The 18,042-nt window shown below is 46.7% G+C and overlaps 1 protein-coding gene across 3 annotated transcripts in view; it reads left to right on the plus strand.

Moving 5' to 3' along the window:
- Positions 1-18,042, plus strand: part of Srgap3 (SLIT-ROBO Rho GTPase activating protein 3) — a 230,695-nt gene that overhangs the window by 190,466 nt on the left and 22,187 nt on the right. The window contains exons 12-16 of one of the 3 annotated variants that reach the window (XM_085840189.1): positions 891-977; positions 7,537-7,567; positions 8,532-8,592; positions 10,877-10,954; positions 16,967-17,101. In XM_085840189.1, coding sequence (XP_085696315.1) covers positions 891-977; positions 7,537-7,567; positions 8,532-8,592; positions 10,877-10,954; positions 16,967-17,101 — 392 coding nt within the window. Of the gene's footprint in view, positions 1-890; positions 978-3,453; positions 3,557-7,536; positions 7,568-8,531; positions 8,593-10,876; positions 10,955-16,966; positions 17,102-18,042 lie in introns of all 3 variants that reach the window. The other 2 variants (XM_021165145.3, XM_029478506.2) reach the window with 2 other exon arrangements.

Genomic DNA, 18,042 nt, shown 5'->3' on the forward strand with positions numbered 1-18,042 from the left:
AATACTGTCTTCTACAATTGCTTTGGCCTAGGGCTTGGGAAATCGAAGTTTGGATGACTAGACCTCCCACTTAGGCATCCTGTCCCAAATTTCAGACCTAGCCAGATATTTTCTGGCTCATTATTGAGCTTGTGGACCTCACTGTCAACCTGAAAGTGGTTTTAAAATGAGTCCCAGAGGCCCCGGATGATCTGTCTCTGCACCTTGGCTGTGTCGACAGTAGATTCTCACAGTCAGAGTCATCTGGGACCATTGTCAGAGCAGGTTCCCTCAGCCAACTTGCTCTTGCTCTTGCCCTTGTCTAGTTGGCCTCTTTCTCACACTTAAAGCCAGATTTGTGAACGGCCTCAATTCACCATAGCCCCGCTGTTCTCAAAGCTGTTCAGCAGTTCCTATAGGCAGACCAGATGTTCTAATAGACTTTGAAGAATTGATAAAAACAGCAAAGTGAGATGCAAACACCAGTTCTTGATCATTATGATTTGAAAGGAGATCAGCCTCCTTAAGCAGGTTGACAAGAGGCCTGAGTCCTTGTGTGAAGGGAGACGTCACGACCTATCAGATGCAGCTCAGTTTATATCCGACTTCAGTCAGCTTCCAAGAATCCACAAGCCCTTGAACATCAGTGTTGACACCATTTTGGATACTGACACCCACATCTGTTGGGTTGTTTCGGGGCATTCTTAATCTCTCACTTTTTGTCGCAGACTAATTCTGAGCCACGCCTGTGTTGCCAGCATATGCTAATTTTCATCCCAGCTGAAAGGCAGAGAGGGGCCATTGCCATTGTCTCTGGTATCCTTCTCTCCTCTCTGTGGCTTGCTCCTGTTTTCCCTTCTCTCTCTCTTTCCTTTTTTGTTTTGTTTTGTTTTTGCTCTGCAACTGAGCAGCAGAAGAGATGGAAGGCTTAGGCTGCCCCACTTTCCTTGGCTGAGCTGCCCCCCTGCTCCCCACTTTGTGCCCCACCCAGCATTCCAGTAAGTTGATACAGATTTGGTGTCATTCAAAGTTGGGATAGCTACGTTTCCTTGTCAGAGATTCCAGCCACTCCCCAGTGCACCATGGGGTGGGGAAAGAGGCCTCCATTTTCTTTTATACTCTGGACTTGGCAGGAAAAAACTGGGGAAGCATATCCTGCTCCTAGAGCTTTCGACTCTGCCTTTTCAGTGCCTGTGCCAAGATCCCCATTCTTGCCGGCCGCGAGAGATGGATAGACAGTTAGCAAGATCCCTCTCTCTACTTCATACCTGTGATGGAGCTTCCAGTAGGAAGAACTGCACTCCACTCCACTCCCGGCTCTTGATAGATCCCATCTGCGTAGCCACTGGCAAATTTCTTAATTTCCTGTGGGCTCCTTGGCCTCCCAGACTTGTGAGGGGGGTTAATCATGCAATGTGGGAGAAGTGTCTCCAGAGCCCACAGTACTAGGAAAACAAAAATGGTGGCATTGCCATCCTCCTTATTCTTCATCCCTAAATTTGGATCCTGTGGCTTTGTGTCATATTTTTTTTTTCTTCTTGGCTTTTACATTTGAAAATTCAAAAGCAGAGAGCCACTATATGAGATTCCCCCTCCCTGTTTTCACACGTTCTCAAAAAAGATGTAGTATTTTTTACAAAAAGGAAATGACATGGACTTAGCTAACCAAATTCCCATCCATCCGAGACGGGCTGGAGATAATCCTGCCAGCTGTTTCTCTTCAGAGTTTGGGTTGTGCTGTTGTTTTGGTGCCCTTGATTGGATGGCATGCTGTTTGGATTTTGCCCGTTTGCCCATGCATGTCCTGGAGCTAGCAGCCTTTGCTCAACACTTAGAAACATTCTGGAGGACTTGGCTAGAGTGTCCTGTATGTCTGGGCTGCTGAAGGGCATGGGCACAGGAAGCCCAAGGGAGAGAGGCAGGGCAAGCCTCCTTCATGTTGGTTGGTTCCACAGCCCATATAATTCTTGCCTGTGTGGGCTGAGGATATACCTTAGTTGGTAGAATGCTTGCTTAGCATGCACGAGGCCATGAGTTCAGTTGCTAACACCACATTAAACCCAGTGCAAAGGTGCATGCCTATAATTCAAGCACTGAAAGGATGGAGGCAGGAGGATCAGGAGTATGACGTCATACTCGGCTACATAGCAAGCTTGAGGCCACCCTGGACTTTATGAGATCCTGTCTCAGAAACAAACAGAAGATTTTTGCCAACACACAGAAGTCAATCAAGACTTGGAGAAGGGGCAAGTCTTTGCTTCTCATATATGCCCGTTATCTGCCTGGCTGAATATACATACACTCATTGTTCCCATAGCTTGAGCCAAACCATTTGAAAGTAAGCTGCCTCGTTTGGGAAGGGTGCTTCCTCCAAACTTTCTAGAATCCTTTTCCCTGAAGGTCCCCAGTGTTGAGTCGGGCCAGTTTGTGTAAGGAAATGAGCAAATAAGCCAGTCCAGGCCCATGCATGGCGAGCAATTGTGGACACGGGTCTGGTGTCTGTGGCCATTTCATTGCTCCTGGTGGACTGTGGTATCAGGACTCCCCTCCCTGTGGCTGACAGCAGAATCCAGGGAATGGAGATCCGAAAGCAAAGCAAGACACTTTCAACCTGATTCCTGCCATGGACTGCAGACACGTCTGCAGCTAGAAATGGCACGATGTCCTGGCACTATGCCCATGACTTGAAACGTAAAAGACAAACAAATTAACAAACAAACAAAAAAAAACTTACTTCCTCAGAGGGGAAATGGGTAGAGGTGGGTCTGACTCGCTGCTCTTTTTCTCTGAGCCTTAGTTTCTGTAGAATAGAGCCACGTGTAATAGGAAGACACTGGGTTAAGTGTGGTAATGGGTTTGACAGAGCTCTGATCCAAAATGTACTTGACCGATGAGTGGGATAACATCCCAGGCCACCTACGGATCCTAAAGAAGGAGCAGCTTGCATCCCGACATCTATCTGTCTGGCTCTCAGATCCATGCAACAAAGATGAGTCATATGCCTTTGAAATGCCAAGAGGCATCAGGAAGAGAGTGCCCTTGGTACACTGGGAGTTGGGCCTTGGTGATAGGTTTCAGCCGATATTATGACAAATTAACCGTCTCGATGCTGCTTGAAAGTCTCTTGCTTTCTTGGCTACAGATGACACCTTTCTCCCCTCCTCCCCTCCATCTGGTCTGCAGGATGCCAGCCTCTGGTTGGCATTGCAGGGGCTTCTTCGATTCACCCCATACCCCCTAAAGTAGAATGCATTTGTGTTTTGTGAGAGTTGCTCCTGCTTGGCATTGTAGGTAAACTAAGACCTAAACCGTCCAGAGGCCTTCAGATGGAACATGGGGAACGAATGTGTTGGGGGCCAGGGGCTCCCTCTGCATTTTGTGTTCTCTTCCAGTTGTGGGTTTGAAGAGCGTCTCTCCCAGCGGTACGTTTATGTTGGTTGCCTTCTTGATTTCTTTTGTTCCGTTTTCCCCTAGGCCCCCCTGTCTTCCCCCTAAACCACAGAAAATGAGGAGACCTAGGCCTCTTTCAGTGTATAGCCATAAACTCTTTAACGGCAGTATGGAAGCGTTCATTAAGGTACTTGCTGGGGAGCCGTGGAGTCCGCGAATGAGTCCAAAGTAATGGCAGCCTCTCCTTCCCCTGTCCCTTCCAGCTAACAGCCCTGCCAATCCCTTCGCCAGGCCCCATGCAGCTTCTCATTGCAGTTCATTCTTAGGTTCTGTGAGGCTTAGTTTCATCAGAGCATTCTGCTTCTGACTAGCGGACCCTAAGTGGGCAGTCATCTCTCTCAGCCATATGGGGAGGGGTCTGATCAGTCATGCACCAAAGAGATGGAGTCTCAGCTCAGTGGTCCCAGCCAGCTGGCCTCATTGCTCCACGAGCTGCAGTCCTAACACCTGAAGGGCAATGGAGGAGACACCACTATTCAGCTTCATCCCCTTCTTCCTGAACTAGGACTAATCAAAAACAGCACAAAGCTAGCCCCTGTGGGTTTCCAGACAAGGCAACTACAGTTTGTTAGCTAAATAGCTACCAGCACAGGAAGCCATGCAATTTTTCATAAGAAAAGGTCATTCCACTTAATTTGGCTTCTTTGTGGTTGGTTTGAAAGATGGGAATAGAGTTGAGGTAACCCTTGTAAATGCCAGGCTAACCCTCGATCCAGAGCTTAGGGAAGTTAAAAATGTCTCAGCTAACTGAGTTGACTTTTCCTGTTTTCGTTTATCAATCAGTATCAAGCCATCCAGGATCAAACTACTCGAGGCAGAGATGGTGTTGAGATGTGTCCTTAGGGGAAAGAGGAGGGGAGGTCTTAGACAGTTTTCTGAAAGCCTACCTGTAGCTGGTCTTTGCTACTTTGTGGATTCTTCTTTTTCTACCATTTATCTCCCTAACACTAGATGGGAGAGAAATAGGGATAGAGAGGGGGAGAGACATTAGGAAAGCCTGTGAATCTAATTTCTTTCCTTTTGTTTCTTTGACCACAACTACTAACAAGTCACAACCAACCCCCTTGAACAACCACTAACCAGCAGCCCTGCTTGTAGGGGCTCTAGCATGTATTTACCCTCTGAAGATTCCAAACATCACACGATCACAGAAACTCTCCACAGCTGACAAAAAACACGCCTCTGCCAGAACGGGAGCCAGGTCATAGTCAAGCACTGTGGACAGTCCAAAGCTTCCCCGTATCCCCACACCTGGGATTAAAACGAAAACACATTCTTACCAATATTTCTGGGATTTTAAAGAAACCCAAATTCCAAAATTGTCACTACACCCACCAGCGGCCAATGAGAACAGTTTCTGCAGAAAAGAGGACTGTGTCAGTCAGGGGAAGGGCAGAGTCTCATGAGCATCACTCGTGATTTTGGAGTTACAGAGGCTGCCCCATGCACCGGGCCGGGCAGTGGTGGTGCACACCTTTAATCCCAGCACTTGGGAGGCAGAGACAGGCGGATTTCTGAGTTCAAGGCCAGCCTGGTCTACAAAGTGAGTTCCAGGAGAGCCAGGGCTATACAGAGAAACCCTGTCTCGGGGAAAAAAAGAAAAAAAAAAAAAAAGAAAAGAAAAGAAAAAACAGAACAGAAGAGCTAGAGAAAGAGGGCTTTCCCCTGGACAAGGAGAGTGCAAAATACCTCAGAGTGCTTCAAATGAGAACCCCCTCAGGGACTGTGTGGCCCACAGGGAGCCACCCAGAGGGTCGTGGCAGGTGGGGGTGTGTCTAAAGAGCACTTTGCTTCCTCACTGCCCCTCTGTCCCTCCTGTGCCTCCTTCTCCCTCACCTCTGCTTCTTCATCGGTGGTGTCAGACTTCCTCTTAGAATGGATTCCCTGCTCCACCAGAATTAAAACCTCCATGGAGCTGAGGTGATGATGTGGTAATTATAAGGCATGTCCTGCAAGCCTAAGCACATGAGTTCAATCCCTACAACCTATGTTAAAAAGCTAGGGATGGCGGCACACACTTGGAATCCTGGCTCTAGGGAATCAGTGGCTCCCTGGCCAGCCAGCTTAGCTTAATCAGAGAGCTCAAAATCCAGGTGGCTAGTGCCTGAAGAATGGCATGTGAAGTTGACCTTTGGCCTCCACAAGTATGCACACATGCCCGTGCGTGCTCACACACACACACACACACACACACACACACACACACACACACAAACGAACACTCTCCTACTACCATCCCCAGACACATACAGACGCTCCCTTTGAAACTTAGCTTTGTGACACCACTGGAGGTATGAAGTGGTAAGAGGAAGTATGGTATAGTGACCCTGGTCAGTTGGCTCTGAGAAAAATGTCCAAAGAGGAACCACTCATCTCTGTTGGAGTGCATGTCAGAGTTCTTAGAAGAAGAAGTCATTTGGCTTGGGAAGAGAAGTGGGTTTGTGGAACACAATAGCACGACTCTATGCTCCCTCTGCTCTTAGGCTACCTCCAATCAGTGAAGTCTAACAACTTCAGCAATGGACCAACTCTGAGCAGAGTCACCAGAGCCCCATATGGCATAGGTTTACTCTGAAGGATCCAGAGAGTCCAGAGAGGCAGAGTCTATAGTCACTCTTCCAACTGCCAAGAGGAGAATTTCAGTTTTTATTCAGCTCCTCATCCTGTCTGAACACATAGCAGACTGAGTCCTCAGCTTTGACAATCCAGGCCTTGGAAAAGATTTGTGGTTGAATAATCCCACTGTGTTGCTGTGATTATGACGAGAGAAGCTCCAAGTTAATTATAGAGATTTTTGGAGTTGGACTTATGGGCTTCCTGGAGTCTTCCTGACTCCAAACCAAAAAAACAAAAACCAAAAAACGTTGTGTTTCTCTCCTCTCAGACTGAAGGAGACTCCATTTATTTATTATAAGTCCATGGTTAGGCCCAGAAGGTCTACCTGTGGGGTTGGTGGAGAGTCTCCACCTTATTTCTATGAAATAAGACTAAATCTACTCTGTGAGTTTAGGGTAAGCATAGAATGGGCTGATACATGTATGTTTCTAGAATCTTCTGGCACTGTGTAAGCCTGTTCTTTTTTTTTTTCTTGCCTGTTCTTAATTAGATTAATTTTAGGACACCATCCTGAGACTCCCTTTGGACCAGGCTGATGCTGAGTTCTAGAAGTCATGTGGGTTTAGCTGACATCATTGCAACTCAGATCCCAACTATTGAGATGCCACGACTGGACATATGGTGCCCCAGGAAGGTTCATATCTCTTAGTTAGCTTGTCCTTTTCACTGAGCTTGGGTTAGACTCTCTGCCTACCTCCCACCTAGACCCCAAGTCACTGCACACATGACCAGAAAAATCAGGCAAGATCTCTCAGTGTGGGAACAAAGGCTTCAGTCCACCATCAAGGTCACAAAGGTGTTCCAACTGACTTTCTCCCATCTTCACCCTTCCAAGCTTCTGTGCTCCCAGAGGGTCTCAGTACCAGGGCAACAGTAAGTGGTTGGGAGGGGAAACAGAGCCATGCTTCCAGTCAGAGAAGATCATCAAGGTATTGGATGTGTTTGGAGTCTGGAATCTGGTGCGATCTCCTGGATCCCATCTAAGGAGAGTTTGTGAGATAGAATATCTAACCAACAATGATGCTTCCAGAGATGAATGCTAGGAACCAGTTTATGATAGACATGAAGGATCCCTTCTATAGGCAGATGGGGTAACCTTGTATGTGGTCAGCAGACTCTTGTCATTGGTGACTCCCTCATGTTGAGAAACTGGGCATGGATCCAGGGATGGGGTAGACACATATCTCCTACAGATTGACAAGGAATGAAAGAGGCCCTTCCATCACTGGCATCTGAGAAAGAGGCTAGGCAGCCTATTGAAAGGCTGGGTGGGGACTGCTCCAGAACTCTTAGGAGGTCTGAAGGATGAGGGCCCTTCCCCTGGGCAGGCTGGCGGGCAAATGCCCCAGGACCATTGCTGGCTGCCATTGCGTTTTGGCATTCACGGACTCTGAAGGATCTGCATACTCTAACTGATCTTACTCCTGCATAATCTTTTCTTTTTCTTCTGCTTTGCTGCCTGTTTCTCTTTTTTGTTGTTGTTGTTATCAGAGGAAGAAGAAATGCTCGAACCAGGAACCAGGTATTTACTAGATAGGCCCTCAAGCCCCATGCAACTAGTAGATCCAATGCCATCTAGAGCAGGACCCTAGATGTTTGATGGGCCCATCTCCTATCCTCTCCCCAGATGCAGCATCAGCAGGTGGGGGGTGTGGCAGAGCCAAGAGCCCACCAACTTACTAGCCTTCTAGGGAGGCTACTCATGATGTGATCTGAAGTAACAAGAAGGTCACCCTTTCGGGGTTTTAGGACCCTGAAAGAAAATTAACTCTTGCCCAACCACTAGGGACTATAGACTAATCTAGAAAGGTGTAATTGAATATCCTTTTGTGTCCTGGGTACAACTCTTTAAATTGCATCCAATTCATCTCTTTTGACTTGGCATCTTCTAGAATGTCTCCATATACTATGCTTACTGATAAGCAAAATATGTACCTGGATATTTAAGTTGAGACATCATAAGATTCACTTTCCCTTCTTAGAGCCCCACAGGGCTTGTAAGAGCCAGCCCTGCTTCATCCAAAGTGTGTCCTCAGTTCTGACACTAGATACCACAGTAATAGGGAAAGGCATTGATCCTGCCTCTTGGTCCCCAAGCCCTGGGAAAAGATGCTGACTTGGGCAAAGTGGAGTTGGGAGGAGGAGTCAGGTCATGCTTCAAGGTCAGACTCCAGGTACCTCCACACACTGGCTTCCGTCTCTCCTGTCCCCAGTGTGCCTGTCAAGCTGAGCCCAGTTCCTTGCCAGCTGGGTAAGAAGAGAGCATTTCTTTGAATGTATCCTAGCTATGCCTTCTTCCGCACTTAACTGAAGGCCGTATGGTAACTATCCCTGGAGACTAGAGTTAGCAATTCCTTGCTTGTTTTCCTACTAATCACGTGGTACTAATCTGTTGGCTTGACTTGATCACCATGTTTGCAACGTCTTTTGCCAGTGGTTTGGTGGCATGCCTGACAAAACTCACATGTGTTTTTTTTTCCCTTAAGGATTCAGGACAAGCTATACCACTTGTAGTTGAGAGCTGTATTCGATTCATCAATTTGTATGGTAAGCACCATCTCAGTTCAGTGGGTTCAGTTCATTGTGGAGCAGGTGCCAGGCTGTTCTGCAAGAAAAAATGATATTCTCAGTCATCTTGGAAGACTCTTGGAAGTCCATGCTCTGCTTTTGGGGGAATAAAAATTCTCCAGGGAATGGCTGTTACTCCAAACACTGTCTTTGGAGTCTCTCTCTGTATCTCTGCCTCTGTCTCTGTCTCTGTCTCTGTCTCTCTCTGTGTCTCTCTGTCTCTGTGTGTGTGTCCAGTGTGTGTATATGTATGTGTGTCCAGGGTGAGGGAAGGAAGATTGTGTGAGGGCTTCAGGGTTTCAGGTCACTGGGCACAGCTCTGGCGTGGACAGAAGTCCGATTCCAGCTCCGTCCTTACTCGGAGTCAATCAGGTTGAGAGTCTACAGCTCCAAGAAGGGAATGGTGTCAGGAATGGGTTAACCATGACGTCACCAGGAGGGCAACTTGTGTTTAACTTACTCACTCACCTCCATTTTGGCTGTGGGGAACTCAGCAGTGATGAAGGCAAGCACCATGGCAAACCTGCAGAGTTTCCATCCTCAGAAGAACAAGGAAATCAACAGCAGGAAAAGAACTTTTAGTCATCCTTTAGCACCTCTAGAGATTACATAGAGGATCACTGCCGACCCCCAGATCCATAGACTCTGAGGTCCCTTGTGTAAAATGCTGTGGCTTTTACACATAACCCATGCAATCTTCCCATAAATATCCATCCATCTAGAGACAGATAGCATTGGACCCTGTGTAGATGCTAGATAAATAATCATACTGTTTTGGGACTAATACAAAATAATCTATACATGTTTAATACAGAGGCAACATTTTTCCTGAATATTTCCAAGCCACCTTTAGTTGAGTCACTGAATATGGGTAGCTCATGGGTAGTAGACTGTAAAAATAATTTTTTTCATAGTGACACTGCCATGAAACTAATTCAGAGGAAGGTAGATAGTGACATTTGGGGGCAGGCTGCTTGACTAAAGTGAGCAAAAGACCCCTGAGGAAGGTAGCCATGCAGCTGGGATGGCGAGGATGGGGGCTAGCTGATGTGAGAGAGAGGGCAGTATTCCACGTGGGTGAAGGATAATCCAGAAGAATGGCAGAAAAGACTTGGCTGGTAGAAATCAACAAAACCACACTCATGGTTATATGTGCCTGTCTCAGCATCAGGGAGATGGAGGCAGAAGGATCACCAAGAGCTGGAGGCTGGCCTGGGCTACAGAATAAGGTCAGGATCAGCCCTGGCACAATGTGTCATAGCTTAACTATCCAGGTGCATACCTTCAGTATGCACGACACATGAATAAGTTCTAACAGTTGCTAGTGTCAACTGCTGGCCATCTAGTGGCTAGCCTGCATGGTAAAGTCAGACAAAACCCCCAACAACCAAAGAGTTGAACTGCATTTATTGAGCATGTAAAATGTTCACTCCAAATGTCCACTAAACTCTGACTTTTCAGGGTAAACAATAAATTGTAACATGAATAACTGTTATATCCAAAAGAAGTGTGAGGCAGGGGAAGATGCCCAGTGTCTACCCTAATTTTCTCTTGAGAGAGGCAGGCCCTCTGATTCCTGCAATTGTATAAGTTTCTGTTAGGTCCCAATTGCTACCAGGTGCCAGAGACCCCACTTTGCTATTGTCTCATAGAAATTATATATATGAAAGTGTGGTTCCCCTTTAGTAATGAGTTCAAGCTCTTTCTTTTTTCTTTCTTGGGAAGGGATCTTAGTCTTGAACTCTGCAAAATCCTCTTGCCTCAATTTCAGCCTTGCAAATGCTGGGATTATAGTAGGAACAATTCTGCCAGCTAACTAGTTTATTGTATTTATTTATTTTTTTGATGCTGGGGACCTAACCCAGGGCCTAGTGTCCGTAAGACCAAGCACTCTATCATTAACTATGCCTCCAACTCTCTGACTCCCTGACTCCCCAATCCCAAGCCAGGATGTACTCTGAAGTTTACATTTTCTTAAGGGAAGAAGTTACCTACGTGGGAAGAAAGGAATAGTGTTGATAGTGTTTTCCTTCAAGCCCAGGAGCAAATTCAAAGACTCATGATTCTGTATGTGTCTGAGCATTTGTGCCAGCTGTAGGTCATTGTCAAGGCCAGTTTGTCACCAGGAACAACTGTTCTAAAAGATAGAAGGGGAAAGAGAGAAGCATGGAAGAGAATCTCCAACATTTCCAGTAGCTAGGTGAACTCAAGGCCTCGTGTTATTTGCGCTTACCGTTGGCTTGTATCGTTATTTCTTTCTTAGGACTCCAGCAGCAGGGGATCTTCAGAGTTCCAGGGTCTCAGGTTGAAGTCAATGACATCAAGAATTCCTTTGAGAGAGGTGAGTGCAGACTGACTATCTCAAGCTTGTGGGCAGGAGAAGCCAAAGTTAACATAGGTCTCAAAGCCAGTAGTGCACAGAGGCACTGGGTCTGCAGCCGCTTTCTGGAGATGTCTGCTCACTCTCTTACTAACTCTTCATTCCGTGACATCCTGATGGTAGTTGGAAATCAGCCATGTTGGGAGTGTTTACCCCACAGAAATGAGCAAACCTCAAGATCTTTCTATCAGATCTTAGACTTTCCCACTCTTCTCCCTTTATCTTTCACCACAGACTAAATGTTCCTAATCCCGACTCAAACCCAGACATTTGAGCATTTGGAAGTTCCACACTTACCTCCATGTGACACACACAGCCAAGCTGCAGCTACACAACTGACACCTGGCCAAGTCACCCTCAGCTTGTGCGTGCAACTCGGATGGTCTTTTAAGTAGATACTTGATCTCACCTCCAAGGCAACAGAATTCTAAAATCCCAAAGTTCCTGGCTCCACCCACTTTAGTGTTTAAGGTTTTTATGTTTTGTTATTTATTTAGAGATAGTGTCTTGGGTAGCCTTAAAATCTTCCTAATACTCCTGCCTCTGCTTCCCAACTGCTGAGGTTACAGGTGTGAGCTATTATGCCTGACTTTCCACAAACTGGGTATGTTTACATACTTGTGTGGGTATACATGTATGTACATGTGCACATGTGAGTGTGTGCATAGTGTGCACGTATGTGTGTATATATGCATGCATGTATGTATGTATGAATGTATGTGCAAAGCTCCTATGCTTGCAGTGGCCCCAGAAGCTTTGTAAGCATAGGAGGACCCGGCAAAGGAAGAATCAACTGTGTCATACGAAGTTCACTTCTCAATGTCTGCCTTTGCCACGCGGTACTTAGCTTCCTGCCATAGTAGAACTATGAACTGGAAATCCAGGAAAAAGCATTCGGATAGTGTGATCCCTGGTTGTAGAGCCAAGCCCAGCGCTGTCCATCTCACATTCTCAGTCCAGGGACAAGAAGAAGACATGGGGTGCAGGCAGCCCAAACTGAATTCCCACTTTCAGTTTCACGCCATTTTGGAAAGACACGCCATGCATCCCAGCTCTCTGATTTAGTGCCTTATTCTCTGGGAGGCTCTGATGCTAACTAAGGTCTGAGGACTCTGATCCCAGAACCAGGTCCCAGCAGCACATCCCATCCCCCTGGGCAGTGAAACACACACCCTCTTTCCTTTCTCAGTAGCTCAACTGCTTCAAACACACTGGATAGCCTTGAACTCATTGTAATCCTCCTGCTTCAGCTTCCCCAGTGCCAGGATTACAAGCCTAGGCTACCAGCTTTGGCTAGAAGGCATTTTCTTATCTTTTTCTTTTTATGTGAGCCTTCTTGGTTTAGGAGTGTATGGCTTAATGTCATTGGCTGAGCTCTGAGCAAAAGTGTGTTAGACTTCCACTCATCCAGTTCCCACATTTGTTATCATCCTTGGAGGAGTGAAGTCAGTCTCTGCCTCCTGTACCCTCAGTTCTACCATAGGGCATGTCTGGCTTCAGGGTGAAGGAAGCATTCTGCAGCCTGTACAGTACAGATCTTTTGCACCCCAGTCAATCTGGGGTAGCACTGAGTATTGGAAACAAATCTGGCTGGCTATGGTGCCCAGTGGCCTCCTAGGGGACAAGGGAGCGTCAGCTCTGGAGAACATTCCGGGATGAAAGACATTTAACACCAGCGCAGCTGTTTTCAGAAACTGCCAGTCATTTCTTCACTCGGCAAACATGCAGCAAACCTTAAACAGTACGGGATCATGGACCAGGCCTAGAAATATAATCTGAGCAGAACTGTCTCTACCAATGGGGAGGCCAGGTTAGTAAGCAGATAGTATGCCTGAGCCAGAATGGAGTTCACTGGTTATTATGGGAGCCCCTTAGCCTTCATGGATGAAGGAAAGAGGAGGAGAAGAGGCAGGGAAGGATTTCCAGGGTGGAAGCACCTAAGTTAAGGCTTGGTGCACAGGGCCAAGGAAGGCAAAAGGAAACGAAGGCATCCAGGCTAAGGGAACAACGTGTGCAAAGGCTGAGAAGCCAGTGTCGTTCCTCACTGCCCCAACCTCTCCTCATCACTTACAGAATAGGCCAGGATCTGCAACTCACCCCCTCTGATGCTGTGGTACCCTTGACTTTCCTTGCTGTAAATGAATAGAATGTCGTTCTAGAACTTTTGCTGTTTCATCCCATGGGCTCCACCCATCCCTTCACATAGAGCTGCCTGGGTCCTGCCCTTGACTCCCTGGGTCCTTGAAGAAGACCAGCACCCTGGCAGGACTTCCCCTGACCTTTTCCTCCATTGTCTCCCTCTGTTGGTAAGCCTATGGCAATGGGCAACACCGCCCTTGCCCCAGATCTCAGCTAAGGCCAGCATTTCCGGTCACCTGCTTGGATGGAAATGAAAAGCCTTCTCTGCTCTTGGGTCCTCATGTAGCAGGGGAATCTCCTGACCCTGTATCCCAGCCACAGAAAAAGAAAGAGAGAAACAGAAACAAACAAACAGATCTCTATTTTCCTCTTCCACATTTTCAGTTAGGCCTTCTCCTTGTCTCATCAGTCCAAAATGATTCTCCCTCTCCCAGCAGCCTTGTTTGGGAAGGCACACTGCACGGGAGTCCAGTCCTCTTCCAGGAGTCAGTGGGACTCAGCTTTCCATCAGGCATACCTGGAACAACAGCTCTCATTCCCCTTTCTAAATAAACCAGTTGTCTACATTCTCCTCCACTTTGATTTGGTGTCCCTGAGCCCAGAGAGACTGGTCTTGCAGAAGGCCAAAGGCCTGGACTATTGGCAGGGAATGTCATGGTGATTTCATTCAAGGTGACAGGCATAAGATGATGTTGGTGATGGTGATGATGGTGATTGCTCTATGTATTTGTGTGTGTGCATATCTATGTCTATGTAGGTACACACACATAAATGGGTATACAGAAAGTTAACATGTTAATCAAGCAATTGTTTTTAAAAGTGTTTTTTCTTCCTTAGGGGAGAAACATTCTCACCTTCTTGGTGGGGGCATCTGAGAGGTTAACCTAGGGATCATGAGTGTCTGGGCTGCCTCATACAGCTGTTCAGGCTGGACATTTGCCCGGCTCAGAAGGCAGGTGGGGGTTGTACTCTGGCTCATGCTCTGTAAGCTGCAAGCACTGGTACAGAACGGGAGAAGACTTTTTCTGATTGGCACTAAAACACATTGGGACTAGAAGAGACTGCCGGTACCACATGCCTGCTTCCAATGAAGGCAGAGGGAAGAGATCCAGGTTGGGTACTCGGATGTGTTCATTGCTTGGCAGACACACACAGGTGTTCCAGCTGTTAGCGCAAACTTCCCTCAACACCTCTAGGAAGGTGTTAGATTACTCTCTGCTTCCTTTCACCTCCCCTGGGAAAATTCTCAGTAATAGACCAGCTTAGCAGCCCCCAGTTAAACAGCAGAGAGCCACTCCTCCAAAATGCCGAATTGCCCCATCCAAACGATGAAAACCTCAGAAGACTGGCAATACGCCATGGGCAGAGCTGGGGAAGACAGACTTCTCCAGGACTACAAAGTGGTGTGGCCTCAATGAGAGGGCTTTGACTACAGGTGAGAAACCACACCTATGGTGACCCGGCGTGCCCCCTTCCAGGAACAGAGCTGAGACCTGCCTCTGCAAATACAAATGCGCACATGCAGGCTATCCACTGTGGCAGTGTTTATCACAGCAAAAGACTGAAAGACGTCAAATGTGGAGCTGCTGATATATGGCTCAGTGGATAAATGCATTTGTCTAAGCCTAATGACCCAATTCCTGGGATCCATAAGATAGAGAGAATTGACTTCTACAAGTTGACCTCTGACCTCCATATGTATGCCTTGTCATTTGCATATAACTAACTAAATAGGTATAACTAGTAATTAAATGTAGTGATTTCCAGGATTTTCTGCTAAAGTAAAGAAGCAAGTTTATGCAGGAGTGGATGGCATTTTGTGTAAGGGTCCGTGAAGAACATACAGAGTTGCTCCCATCTTTAGGGGCCTGGCTCAGGAGCCACCCTAGAACCTAGAAAACCAGCAGTGCTCAAGTACATTTCTGAATGTAGCATGTTTATAGGCCCCACATGGCAGGCACATCCAGCCATCATCTGTAGGTCACACACACTGCTTAATGCGATGGAAACACCATGTACATGGTGGTTTAACTGTTGTTTAGCATAGAGAGGCCAAGAAAACAAGTCTCCATGGATTCAGTGTGTACAGTTTCTTCTTTACTGTGGTGTGTGTATATGTGGTGAGTATGTGTGTTCATATGTGTGCATGTGTGTGTGTGTGTGTGCAGATGCACATGGAGACCGGAAGTCAGTTAACATTGAGTGCCTTTGTTCTTTACCTTATGTGTTTGAGACTGGGCCTTTTACTGAATCTGGAGCATGCTGATTGGCTAGACCGCTGGCCTATGAGCTGTAAGGATCCTCCTGGCTGCCCTCCCAGAGTGCTGGATCGCACACACTACCACATCTGTGTTGTCGTGTGGATGCTAGGGACAAACTCAGGAGCTCGTGCTGTGCCGTAAGCCGCTCACTGACACACCTCCCAGCCCGGAGAGGCAATCTCCTTTTAAAAAATATTTTCGTCATATTTGTTGAATCCCAGATGTGCAGCTTGTGAATGCAGAGAGCTGACTATAGATGCGTTTGCTCATCTGCTGTAGTAGAAACACAGCAGACGAGTCAGACTAAAGAAAATGGTGGTGTTTGAGGTGTGGAGGGAAAGGGTAAAGATGGGCCTTCTCTCTGCGAGCCTTTAAATCTGGTTTAGGGAGCTGAGCAGAGGAGGGCCTGGGTTCAGATGTCCAGCATTCATGTAGAAGCCAGGCATAGCAGTAGGTTTGTGTAACCACGGTACTGGGGAGCCCAGACAAGTGGCTATCTGGAGCTCGCTGGCCAAGCTAACAGAATCAATGAGTTCCTAGGGTTACAAGGCAAGACCCATCCCTGGAGACTGACCCCATGTGGTGAGCCATGCTTACCACAGGGACTAGTGGGCAGACTTACAGTGCTAGGATTCTGGTCTCACTTCACAAGTCTCATGTTTGTAGCAAAAAAGGGAATACCTCTATGGTGTTTAAAGGGAAAAAGATCTATCACCTTAACTCAGTGCTCTGCGTACCTAGTAGCAGGCATTAGGTGCCTCTGTATCCTGGTCCAAAATAAAAAAACTCGAGTCAAGTCATGAGGAAAATGAAAGGCACAGTATGAGGCAATTCTGCAAGACAGCGAGACCTACATCATCAAACACAAACTCAGCACTCAAAAAACAATAGAGTGTATTTTATACTTATAAAACCCAAGAGGCAGCCATTGAGCTGGGCATGCTGGCACATGCCTTTGATCTCAGCATTTGGAAGCAGAAGCAGAAGATTGTCCCAAGTTCCAGGCCATCCAGGGATACATGGAGACTGTGTCTCAGACAAACAAACAAGAGGAACAACTGCGAACCAACAAATGAACTGTGGGAACTCAGGATAGTGCTTATATTTTTAAAACAAAAATCCATGACAGACATACTGGGATAGTTGGCGGAGTTTGAATGTGGGCTGTGTGTAGTTTGGTGTTATTTTTGGAAGGATTGTTCTCTTTCTTAGGTTAGATAAAGTTATCGTTGTTAGCCGAGAGTGTCCTGATTCTTAAGAGAAATGTGTGATAGTGTCAAAAATTCTCAAAATTTTGAGCCATGGTATATATAATAAATAGAGAACTTGGGAGAGGGCTAAGTAATGGGTGAAGAACATTCATAATTGGATACTTATCCCTTCTGAGTATTTTCTAATAGGAAATTAAAAACATGCAGAGACTGAGAGTCCCAGGTTTTCAGGCTTGTGCCATCCTCTTCCTCCTTTCTGTCTGGCCAGGTCTCTTCCTCTTTCAGTTGAGGAAGGAGAATATCTTCCAGTATTGGAGAGAAATTCTCTTTCCTCACCAGCCTAAAACATTGTCTCCACACAGGTGAAGACCCCCTCGTGGATGACCAAAATGAGCGAGATATCAATTCAGTTGCTGGTGTTTTAAAACTGTATTTCCGAGGACTGGAAAACCCACTCTTTCCTAAGGAAAGGTTTCAAGATTTGATATCTACTATTAGTAAGTATTTTACAGGTGGGGTGGCCCATTGCTTCATGGATCTTTATAGAAGTCGAAGTGCTGGCTCTTTATCCTGCCAGGCACAGGAGAGGAATACTATGGACAAAGTATGGTTCTTAGAGAGCTTAAAGTCCCAGATCTCTAGGTAGCACAATGGGTTAATGGACATGGTACACTCCCTAGGTACAGCAGGAGCTAAGAGGAGAAGCCCAGAGAAACCTGGAGTCACAGAGTAGGCCTGGGGGAGGGACATGAGCAAGACTGCCCAAGAGGAGGGGATTCGGGGAAGCCTGGAAGGGTTGGGGACAGTGGCCCAGTTGAATCAGCAGGACAGAGCATGGTGCAGTCAAATGTAGCAAAAGGAGTAGATTTGAATGTCTTTGAAGGACCCTACAGCTTTGTACCTTGAGGGGTAGGGATCCATGGAAGGTCTAAGGAATCAGGTCAGCAAACAAGGGGAATGATGACAGTAAACTGACTGGGCGATTATCTCTACACTGCTGGTCATAAGGTACTTGACTGATGAAAGAGATGCTGGCTGTCAGGATATGTCCCAGATGTAGGACAGTAGGAGATGGTACAGATGTGGGCTCACATTGTCCTGCCTTCAGCATGTCTTAGAACATATCCTCGCTGTTACATATTTGCATGTCACCTTCTAATTAAAACAAAGGATTTTCCTTTTCTCTCATATTAGTGATTTAAGTACCCTCTTTATAAAAAAAAAAAAACCTGCCTTTAAGATGTCACTAATAGCCATCAGAGGGTAGCTGGCATGGGTGACTGACAGGAGGGTCTAGAGGATGTATAGAGGAATATAAGAAACTGACCGTGAGCTGTCTTGGGTGAGACTTCTTTCAGCCAGGTCTTGAAGGTGAGCTAGAGGGACCACCCTGTTGAAATTGAAGGCAGGCAACATCAATTCACATGCTCTACACAGT

Source organism: Mus caroli, unplaced genomic scaffold (assembly GCF_978045245.1).
Source record: "Mus caroli unplaced genomic scaffold, Mus_caroli_1 scaffold_7, whole genome shotgun sequence".
Classification (NCBI taxonomy): Eukaryota; Metazoa; Chordata; class Mammalia; order Rodentia; family Muridae; genus Mus; species Mus caroli.